At 45.5% G+C, this 11,814-nt stretch overlaps 1 protein-coding gene across 1 annotated transcript in view; it reads right to left on the reverse strand.

Moving 5' to 3' along the window:
- Positions 1-9,149, reverse strand: part of cdc25b (cell division cycle 25B) — a 41,673-nt gene extending 32,524 nt beyond the window's left edge. The window contains exons 1-3 of the mRNA XM_038793215.1: positions 8,729-9,149; positions 8,048-8,121; positions 3,496-3,547 (exon numbers count right to left, since the gene is read on the reverse strand). Coding sequence (XP_038649143.1) covers positions 3,496-3,547; positions 8,048-8,121; positions 8,729-8,916 — 314 coding nt within the window. The 5' untranslated portion in view covers positions 8,917-9,149. The remainder of the gene's footprint in view (positions 1-3,495; positions 3,548-8,047; positions 8,122-8,728) is intronic.
- Positions 9,150-11,814: the final 2,665 nt, after the last annotated feature.

Raw genomic sequence — 11,814 nt, forward strand, 5'->3', positions numbered from 1 at the left:
AATCTATGGCATTCCTTGCCCAGTGAAGCAGTTGAGGCTCCTTCATTAAATGTTTTTAAGGTAAAGATAGATAGTTTTTTTGAAGAATAAAGGGATTAAGGGTTTATGGTATTCGGGCCGGAAAGTGGAGCTGAGTCCACAAAAGATTAGCCATGATCTCATTGAATGGCGGAGCAGGCTCGAGGGGCCAGATGGCCTACTCCTGCTCCTAGTTCTTATGTTCTTATCTGTTCAGTCTACTTTGGCCCCGGTGCACCGGTACTCTCTTGGCCCGGCGTACGCCTGATACCAATTGCAGCACCACGACCAGAAGCAAGTTCAAGACCAACGATCGCTACCAGACGGATGAGCCCAGCAGAAATGAAGTCATTTCTCCAGACCCAGCCACACAGGATCCGAACAAAAGCCTTGTTCCTCTGCATAAAGCCAGTTAAGTACAGGTTGTTGTAGAGTTAAGTGTAATTTAGCTTGTAGTGTTTCATGTTAAAGTAATTCTTGCGTGTAAATAAACTATCTTTGAAATTGAACTAACTGGCTGTTGGGCCTTTGTTCGATATCCAGTTAAACCTTGTGGTGGTATCACTTGATACCTGTCGACTCTGAAAAGCAATCTCATTAATAACTGTCATATCAGTATCCAGTTAAAAAGAGCAACATTAATGGTGTCTCCGGTACGAATTGGCAACAGTGGGTTCTACAGAAGAGCAGTGTGAGGCATTCAAAAAGAAAACGGGGTGAGTACAGGGCCAACATGTTCCCTCGAGGGCAATGGGAAGGAGTGACAAGTCCAGAGAACCATGGATGACCAGAGACCTTCAGGATATAGTCAGAAGGAAAAGACAAGCTTTTAGCAAGTACAAGGGGAGCAAATCACCAGAGGCATTAATAGAGTACGGAAAGTGCAGGGTGGAGCTTAAGAAATCAATTCAGAGAGCAAAGAGGGGATGAGAAAATTCTGGCTGGTAAAAGTAGGGAAAAATATATCAATGAGAATTGGATAACCAGGGAAACGCTCATTAGGTACTAAGGGGGAAATCTATGGGTGGAACCAGAGGACATCAGTAGGGTGTTGACAAATACTTGACATCTGCCTTCACCCGAAAGAATGAACATGCAAGTGTGGAGACTGAAAGGTTCATGAGCAAATTGACATGAGGAGTGACAAGGTATTAGAGGTGTTGGCAGGCTAAAAATTAACAAATCTCCAGGTCCGGATGAACTGTGTCCCAGGCTGTTGGAGAGAATCAATCTCCACTTGGACAGGCAAGGTTTGATCAGGATTAGTCAGCATGGCTTTGCCAGATGGAGGTCATGCCTAAAAGATTTGTTTGAATTTTTTGTGGTGGTGACTAGATATGTGGATGAGGACAGTGCAGTTGATCTAGTTTATACTTATTTCAGCAACACCTTTGACAAGGTCCTAAATGGAAGACTTATAAAGAAGGCAAAGGATCTAGAGTAATTTGATCATTTGGGGCATCACAAGTGGCTACACAACGCCAGGGTCCCAGGTTCGATTCCCCGCTGGGTCACTGTCTGTGCTCCTCCCAGTGTCTGCGTGGGTTTCCTCCGGGTGTTCCGGTTTCCTCCCACAGTCCAAAGATGTGCAGGTTAGGTGGATTTGCCTGTTAAATTGCTCTTAAGTGTCCAAAAAAAAAAGTTAGTTGGGGTTATTGGGATAGGGTGGAAGTGAGGGCTTAAGTGAGTCGATGCAGACTCGATGGGCCGAATGGCCTCCTTCTTATGTTCAATAAGGTGGATTCAAAATTGGCTTAGTTGTAGGAGACAGGTTGCTGACAGATGGCTGCTTTAGTAACTGGAAACCAGTGACATACCACTGGGATCTGTGCTGGGTCCCTCATTATTCATCATTAATATAAATTACATAGATGACTATGTGGTAGGTTAGATCAGTAAGTTTTGGGTGACATTGGCCAGGTGGTTAACAGGGAGGTTGAGCGTCTTGGACTAGAGGAATATATAAACAGGATGGTCAAATGGGCAGATAAGTGGCAGGTGGAATTTAACCCTGAAAAGTGTGGGGCGATACACTTTTGGAAGGAGTAATTTGACAAGGAAATTCGCAACGAACGGCATGGCACAGGAACAAAGGGAACGTAGCATGTTTGTCCATAAATCTCTGAAATCAAGATGTCAGGTTCATAGGGTGGTTAAAAAAGCAAAAAGAAATGGTAAAAGGCATACAGTTTATTTGCCTATCAATCAGGGCATAAATTATAAAAGAAGAGAGGTCATGTTGGAGTTGTATTGAACTTCACTGAGGCCACATCTGGGATACTGGGTGCAATTCAGTTTGCCACATTATAGGAAGGATGTGATTGCACTGGAGGGGATGTACAGGAGATTCACCAGGATGTGGCCTGGGATGGAACTTTAAGTTTGGGGCTAGATAGGAGTCAAGGAAGAAGGGAAAATCATTTTTACCCAGACAGTGGTGACAGCCTGGAATGCACTGCCTACAAGGGTGGTAGATGTAGGTTGCCTCACATCCTTAAAAAGAACCTTGATGAGCACTTGGCACATCCTAACAGTCAAAGCCAAGTGCTGGCAAATGGGACTAGGTAGGTAAGGTGTTTTTTCACATGTTGATGCAGACTTGTTGGAACGAAGGGCCTTCGCTTCAGTGTAATTCTGAGAAAGCATTGGATAGAACAGGGTGCGTGAGTGTTAAGAGATTTCAGAGTGGGAACATTGTCAATGGAACAATTGGGGTGGGGTGGGATTTCAAAACCCTCAACAAGTTCGGATTGGAAAAAGATTTTTGCTTTGCGGGTTGAGGAGGAAAGGCTCAGGTAACAAAGCTTTTATAGCATGGGGCACAAGCATGTAGGCAAAAAATCCTTTATACAAAGGCAGCAGAGGAACATGGGGAGAGTTGGGTAGGGGAGAGTTGGGTTGAGGAGAATAGGATAGTGGATTGAGATTTACATGGCTCCACAGGACAAGCACAGAAACAAATGTCATGTATCACAGTCTCCTTCTAAACAGTAAGGTTGTTGTACAAGAAACATGTTTCTTTTGGAAGAGGAAAAAAAACGGAGGTAATTTGTATGAACAAGTCCAGAAATCTTGTGGTAGGTAATGACGGAGTGATTGGGAACCATATGATTTGCTGCACAGAGTACACGCAAGAGGCTGCAGAGACTCGGTATTAAGTGGATTTAACGTACTGCCCCAGGGAGAGCAGCAACATATTCTGGAGGGCTTTGACAAAGAGTCATCAGACTCGAAACGTTAAGCTCTTTTCGCTTCCTACAGATGCTGCCAGACTTGCTGAGATTTTCCAGCATTTTCTCTTTCGTTAGAGCAGCAACATATTCTGGTCACCTCAGTTTCTGCAAACTCAAGACCATGGCATACATATGATACTCATGAATACCAACATCAAGTTAAATGCAAGAGCAGTTTTATCTGCAGGTTATAACATTTACAAATCAGCACCAAAAGATGAGCACAAGGAGAGTAGAAACTTACGTTTCATCAATTGCTTTTTCGTCTATTGGACTTGGAGAATCCATACAAAGCCCTGGGTGAGACACAAGCATCAAGACAATTTGAATATCAGATCGTACCTACCTTAGTAAGACCATAAATAGGAACAGGAGTGGGCTATATGGTCCCTCACGCTAACTCTATGCCATTCTATGACAAAGAATATGGACCCATTCTACACAGTCTCTCCTCAGGAGATCTCATGCTCCAGAAATCAATGAACATTTTTTGCATTTCTTTAAGAGAATACCTCTGATTAATAAAGCGAAAGATTCAAGTCACTGCACATTAATTGCAGCTCATCGCCACTTCTCATAGGAACAAGAATAATTAACAGATGAATGACCAACTCAAGTTCCCTGCACATCCACCTGTGACCACAGCTGCTATCTCCCAACAGGAGAAAAATGCAGGACACTTGACATCGACCAGGTGCCTCCAGCTATGGTGGAAAACTGGAACATGCAGGTCGCAGCTCAGCAGAATAACAGTGCCAGTAGAGAACCCAGCTGTTCCTGCACCTTCAACATGGGGATAACGACCCAACAGTCTGTCTATTCAAGACACTTAATCCAAAGCGTCAACTGCAGCACAGAATTGACAGCACAAACAGCCCATTCGACTCAACTGCTCAATGCTGACATAATAATCTTTATTGTCACAAGTAGGTTTACATTAACACTGCAATGAAGTTACTGTGAAAAGTCCCTCGTCGTCATACTCCGGCACCTGTTCGGATACGCCGAGCGAGAATTCAGAATGTCCAATTTACCTAACAAGCATGTCTTTTGGGAGGAAACCAGAGCACCTGCAGGAAGCCCACACAGACACGGGGAGAACATGCAGACTCCGCAGACAGTGACCCAAGCTGGGAATCGAACCAGGGTCCCTGGGGCTGTGAAGCAATAATGCTAACCACTGTGCTACCGTGACTGCTTTTCAAGGACGCCCAGGTTTATTTAACAAGTTCAGAGTTGGAAGTGGACCCATTGAACAATGGGTGACCCCTCTGAGTTTCTTGGCAGAGTTGAGGGAGTAGTGGGGGTCAGCCATTTCTTTGGACCACTTCAAAGTGCTTTCTGTTAGTTTCACTGCTGACTACTTCAAGGGAGATGAATAGGTGAATTACGGCCTAATTAAATCAAAATCAAAGCAAAATGAAAGAAAGACAAGATCTGAGGGGGTTTAAACACAGCTGACTGGTTTTCTCTTTCCAGGAATTGACAGCTGCTGCTTCTTCTGCCTGAGCCAGCAGGTACATTCCCCAGGTGAGTTTTAAAGCAGTGATTTTTCAATAATTAGAATAATCTATATTAGTGTCACAAGTAGGCTTACATTAACACTGTAATGAAGTTACTGTGAAAAGCCCCTAGTCGCCACATTCTGGCACCTGTTCGGGTACACAGAGGGAGAATTCAGAATGTCCAAATTACCTAACAGGCACATCTTTTGGATTTGTGAGAGGGAACCAGAGCACCCGGAGGAAACCCATGCAGACACGGGGAGAACGTTCAGACTCCGCACAGTGAGCAGGTCCCCGATGCTGTGAAGCAACAGTGCTAACTATTGTGCTACCAATGAACTTAGAGCTTGGAACTACGATGTTGTTGCACTATATAGACTTGGTTAAGGGAAAGACAGGATTGGCAGCTTAACGGTTCAGGTGGGATAGAGGGGGATGTAAAAGGGGTGGGGGAACAGCTATACTGCAGGAGCAAACATCAGACCCACATACAATGAAGCAATATGGGTAGAGCTCAGAAATAGGAGAGGTGCAAACAATGTTGGGGGTTTGCTATAGGCTTCCCAACAGCCAGCGGTAGATAGAGGTATAGATATGTGGCAGATTTTGGCATGGTGTACGAGTAACAGGGTTGTTATAGTGGGCGATTTTAACTTCCCTCATTAACTGGGACTCACTTAGTGCTGGGCATGTGTTGGGGCAGAGTTTATAAGGAGCATCTAGGAGGGCTTCTTGAAACAGTATGTAGATAGTTCAACTAGAGAAGGGGCCATACTGGACTGGTATTGGGGAATGAGGCTGGCCACATGGGCAACGTTTCCGTAGGGGAGCAGTACGGGAACAGTGACCACAATTTAGTAAGCTTTAAGATACTGATGGATAAAGATAAGTGTAATCCTCAGGTAAAGGTGCTAAATTGGGGGAAGGTTAATTATATCAATATTAGGTAGGAACTGAAGAATGTAGATTGGGGCAGGTGTTTGAGGGCAAATCAACATCTGGCATGTGGGAGGCTTTCAAGTGGAAGTTGATAGGAATTCAGGACGGGCACATTCCAGTAAGGATGAAGGATAAGTATGTCAAGTTTCAGGAACCTTGGATAACAAGATATTGTGAGCCTAATCAAAAAAAAGGAAGCATTTCATAGATCATAGAATTTACAGTGCAGGAGGCCATTCAGCCCATCGAGTCTGCAACAGCCCTTGAAAACAGCACCCTACTTAAACCCACGCTGCCACTTTATTCCCGTAACCCAGTAACCACCTAACCTTTTGGACACTAAGAGGCAATTTAGCATAGTCAATCACCCTAACCCAGTGTTTTTCAAACTTTCTTTTTTCCATGGACCCATTTTTCCCAACTGACCAACCTTCGCGACCCACGCCAACTGGCCTGCGTGACCCACCATTTTCTCTTACTTGTTTGTTGCTGACAAAAATGGAGGAAATGGTTTTGGGTCCCTTTGGCCCCAATGGTCCCCCGAACTTGTGAAAAAAAAAAGAGGCTGTAACCATATTAAAAAAAACATGCGACCGCACTGCGCACGCGTATAGTGTATCCTCACTGTCTTCAGGGGAGGTCCCAGAGGATTGGGGAATAGCCAATGCTGTTACTTTGTTTAAGAAGGGTAGCAAGGATAATCCAGATAATTACAGTCCAGTGAGCCTTATGCCAGCAGTAGGGAAATTATTGGTGAGGATTCTTCGAGACAGGATTTACTCCCACTTGGAAATTAGTGGACATGTTAGCAAGAGGCAACATGGTTTTGTGAAGGAGAGGTTGTGTCTCACTAACTTGATCGAGTTTTTTGAGGAATTGACAAAGATGATTGATGACGATAGGGCAGTGGATGTTGTCTACGTGGACTTCAGTAAGGCCTTTGACAGTAAGGTCCCTCATAGCTGACTGGTACAAAAGGCGAAGCCTCGCAGGATCAGAGGTGAGCTGGGAAGATGGATACAGAACTGGCTACGTCACAGAAGGCAGAGAGTAGCAATAGAAGGGTGCTTTTCTGAATGGAGGCTGTGACGAGTGGCGTTCCTCAGGGATCAGTGCTGGGATCTTTGCAGTTTTTAATATATATATATTATATATAGGATTTGGAGGAAAATGTAACTGGTTCGATTAGCAAGTTTGCAGACTACACAATGGTTGGTGGAATTGCAGATACCGATGAGGACTGTCAGAGGATACAGCAGAATATTGATCGGTTAGAGACTTGGGCGGAGAGATGGCAGATGGAGTTTAATCCGGACAAATGTGAGGTTATGCACTTTGGAAGGTCTAATACAGATCGGAAATATACAGCAAATGGCAAAACCGTTGGGCAGAGGGATCTGGGTGCACAGATCATGAAAAGCAGCAACGCAGGTGGAGAAAGCATACTGCATGCTTGCCTTCATCGACTGGGGCATCGAGTATAAAAATTGGCAGGTCATGTTGCAGCTTTATAGAATCTTAGTTCAGCTACACAAGGACTATAGTGTTTAATTCAGGTCGTCACATTACCAGAAGGATATGGAGGCTTTGGAGAGGCTGCAAAAACGATTTACCAGGGCGTTGCCTAGTATGGAGGGCATTAGCTATGAGGAGACGTTGGAGAAACTTGGTTTGTTCTCGCTGGAACTGAAACGATGGAGGTTGAGTGGCGACCTGATAGAGGTCTACAAGGTTATGAGGCGCATGGACAGAATGGATAGTCAAAAGCTTTTTACTAGGGGGCATAGGTTTAAACGAGATGTACGAGGCAAGTTTTTTTTTTAAAACAGAGGGTGCCTGGAACTCACTGCTGTGGGAGGTAGTGGAAGCAGATACGATGGCGACTCTTTTTTCTTTTTACAAATTTAGAGTACCAATTCTTTTCTTCCAATTAAGGGGCAATTAAGCATGGCCAATTCATCTAACCTGTACATCTCTTTGGGCCGGGGGGGTAGGACCCACACAGACACAATGTGCAAACTCCACGCAAACAGTGACCCAGGGCCTGGGACCTCAGTGCTGTGAAGTTGCAGTGCTAAACACTGCACCACCACGCTATGATAGTGACTTTTAAGGGCATCTTGACAAATACGTGAATAGGATGGAAGTAGAGGGATCTGGTGGATGGGGTGCCAACCAAGTGCCCTGAATGATGTTGAGTTTCAGAAGTTCAGTTGGAGATGCACTCTCACACACCCGAGATGTGCATTGTAGATGGTGAACAGGCTGCACAATAAGACACTGAATTACAACTTGGGAGGAAAGGCAAACATTGCTCTGGCCACAAATTAGAGGATCCCATTATGTACCAACCTGCATCAGAATCAGATGACAGTGTCTTGAGTAGCGGAGTCCCGTTTGGCCTTCGTTTCGGAGTGTCACAATTACTAGATTCAGAGAAAGAAGTCAGCATTGGAAATACGCAAGGAGGCACACAGGCGCACCCCACATACATACATACACACCCACACAGGCACCCACATACACACACAGGCACCCACATACACACACTAGATTCAGAGAAAGAAGTCAGCATTGGAAATACGCAAGGAGGCACACAGGCGCACCCCGCATACGCACGCACAGGCGCACCCCTCATACATACACACACGCAGGCACACTGTATTAGGGGCTGGTTTAGCTCACTGGGCTAAATCACTGGCTTTTAAAGCAGACAGCACACAGGCCAGCAGCACGGTTCAATTCCCGTATCAGCCTTCCCGGACAGGCGCCGGAATGTGGCGACTAGGGGCTTTTCACAGTAACTTCATTGAAGCCTACTCATGACAATAAGCGATTTTCATTTTCATACACACACACACAGGCACCCACATACACACACACAGGCACCCACATACACACATGAAATGAAAATCACTTATTGTCACAAGTAGGCTTCAAATGAAGTTAGTGTGAAAAGCCCCTAGTCACCACATTCCGGCGCCTGTTCAGGGAGGCTGGTACATACACACAGGCACACACGTACATACATACCTGCCCAGGCCGGTCAGGTTAACCATGTTGAGTGTCAGGTTGGTGACTGGAGATAAGACAGGGGTGTCGGTGGAGAACAGCGCTTTGCAGGATCGGCCTCTCTCCAGAAGGAGACGGGGCGGCCCGGGGCCGAAGCTCCGGCGCGGCCTGGGCTTGGGGGGACTGGCGGCCCCGGAGACCCCGCTCATGGTCCTGGGGCGGGAGGAACAGGGAGAGACTTTAAAAAAATATTTAAAATAAAATCGGCCGCGAAATAAAAAAGAAAAGAAGCCTCCCCCCCTTCCCCCGGCGCTGAGGCCTCGCTCGAGTATCCTGGGCGGCCGCGCTGTGGGCCCTGAGGGGACTGGGGGAGGGTGTGCGCCGCCGCGCTCGCGCTCCTTGCAGCCGGCTCCAGCCGCCGCTCGCGCCACCGCCTTGATTTCGAAAAATAACACCGGCGCCTGGCCCCGCCTGTCGGAGGGGTGGGAGGTCACGTGAGGGGCACCCCGTCCAATCAGCGCTCCGCCCCCGGCTGCCTCGCCCACGCCGCGGGCCACGTGAGGGGCGCCTGGCCCAATCGGCGCTCCGCTGCCGGTCGGAATCACGTGACGGGCCGGCCAATGGAATCGGGGCTGTGTCCCCCACTCGGCGTGTAGGGGTCTCGACTTTAGACTAACAGCCTTACAATCGAAGGGAGGCCCGGATTGTACCATTCAGCCAGGAGAGGGAAGGCGCTGCCGAATGAAAATAAAAGAATCGACATAATATGCTTATTGTTCCAATCTGGAAACAAAAAATTTGATTTTTTACACATTTCTCCGTTCTGACTGTTTTTAGCGTTGGTGCAACGATTGAGTGCTGCCTTATCTGATGAAGTAACCACGTCGGGACACCCCTCCACTGCAAATGGAGCATTCTGTTTTGTATCCAATTTCTCGCGGGAAACAGCTGTTTGGCGGATTTTAAACAGAGGCTGTTCAGCGCAAATGTTGAGATGTCACTTGGGAATGTTTTTCCCAGCTTGGCTTATTTTGCAGGAGCGTTGGCAATTTTTACAAAACGGCCTTTGTGCCCTTTAAACAGACTGGTCTTTGCAAAGGTGATTTTATCTTTATTTGGCGGCAAAAGAGCGGCCGGGCTGGAGGGATAACAAGGGGTGGTCACACTTGATTTTTCATTCATCAGCAGCATCAATGAGTTGGAGGTCTTGACATAACAGAGCGTGACAGGCGGCGACCATTAACAACCTTTAGACCCAAACCACCCACAGACAGGAGTATGCACCCCCAACCCCACAAGATCTGAATGCATAAAGAATTTGAAAACAAGGCTGCGAATATCAAGGATATTAATTAATAATACTGAAATCTCTTGACCCCTTCAAATATCTATTGCAACTAAAGAATGGAATAGTAGAATAAAATACTACCCATAGAATACATACTTTAGAATAGAATCCATATAACAGAATACTACCTCCAAGATTAAAAAATGTTTGTGAGGTACATTGTTGTTCATGTTCTGAAAAAGGTATCTCCATTCAAAACATTATTATCCTTAAAGCAAACATTAGGAAGAACTAAGAGAGTTATTTTATTGAGGCATTGATGGAGCTTGAAATGCTTTGCCATGAGCGGTGGCTGCTTCTTCCACAAAAAAAACAGAAAAGTCCAGGAATTATGAGGAAAATGTTACACTGGTATTGGATTGCTGTATCAAATACCTGGCATAAAATGGTAATTATCTGCTATTATACAGTCTTTGATTTTATGACCTGTACGTAACTTTTACTGTGTTTCAACATTTTATTAAAAAGAGGAGCTGGTTTAGCTCAGTTGGCTGGACAACAAAGCGAGGCTCAACAGCGTGGGTTCAATTCCTGCACCGGCTGAGGTTTTCATGAAGGTCCCACCTTCTTAACCTTGCCCCTCACCTGAGGTGTGGTTACCCTCGGGTTAAATCACCACCAGTCAGCTCTCCCCCTCAAAGGGAAAAACAGCCTATGGTCATCTGGGACTAGGATTGGATTGGATTTGTTTATTGTCACACGTACCAAGGTACAGTGAAAAGTAGTTTTCTGCGAGCAGCTCAAACAGATCATTAAGTACTTGAAAATGAAAAGAAAAAGAAAATACTTAATAGGGCAAGAACATAGAACATTACAGCGCTGTACAGGCCCTTCGGCCTTCGATGTTGCACAGACCCTTATCATCCATATGTTTATCCAATGACCATTTAAATGCCCTTAATGTTGGCGAGTCCACTACTGTTACAGGCAGGGCATTCCACGCCCTTACTACTCTCTGAGTAAAGAACCTACCTCTGACATCTGTCCTATATCTATCTCCCCTCAATTTAAAGCTATGTCCCCTAGTGCTAGCCATCGCCATCCGAGGAAAAAGGCTCTCACTGTCCACCCTTTCTAATCCTCTGATCATTTTGTATGCCTCAATTAAGTCACCTCTTAACCTTCTTCTCTCTAACAAAAACAGCCTCAAGTCCCTCAGCCTTTCCTCATAAGATCTTCCCTCCATACCAGGCAACATCCTGGTAAATCTCCTCTGCACCCTTTCCAATGCTTCCACATCCTTCCTAAAATGCAGTGACCAGAACTGCACGCAATACTCCAAATGCGGCTGCACGAGAGTTTTGTACAGCTCCAACATGACCTCATGGCTCCGAAACTCAGTTCCTCTACCAATAAAAGCTAACACACCGTACGCCTTCTTAACAACCCTATCAACTTGGGTGGCAACTTTCAGGGATCTATCTACATGGACACCGAGATCTCTGCTCATCCACACTACCAAGAATCTTACCATTAGCCCAGTACTCTGTCTTCCTGTTACTCATTCCAAAATGAATCACCTCACACACTATGTGTTGACTTTATTAAAAAGATTCCCTCTTCTAAATTCCCACAACATCTACATCGTAAGTAACAATAATATCAGTAAATCTTATCAAAATTACACAAAGGTTGCAGGTTGCAATTGTAAATAAAAGCTACAACTTAGGGAAATAAAATCTCAGAAATTTTTTTTTAAATTCTGAGATGAGACCATCCAAACATTTCAGTCAGTGAAGAAGACTTTGTCATTGATGAC

The sequence above is a fragment of the Scyliorhinus canicula genome, chromosome 3 (assembly GCF_902713615.1).
Source record: "Scyliorhinus canicula chromosome 3, sScyCan1.1, whole genome shotgun sequence".
Lineage (NCBI taxonomy): Eukaryota > Metazoa > Chordata > Chondrichthyes > Carcharhiniformes > Scyliorhinidae > Scyliorhinus > Scyliorhinus canicula.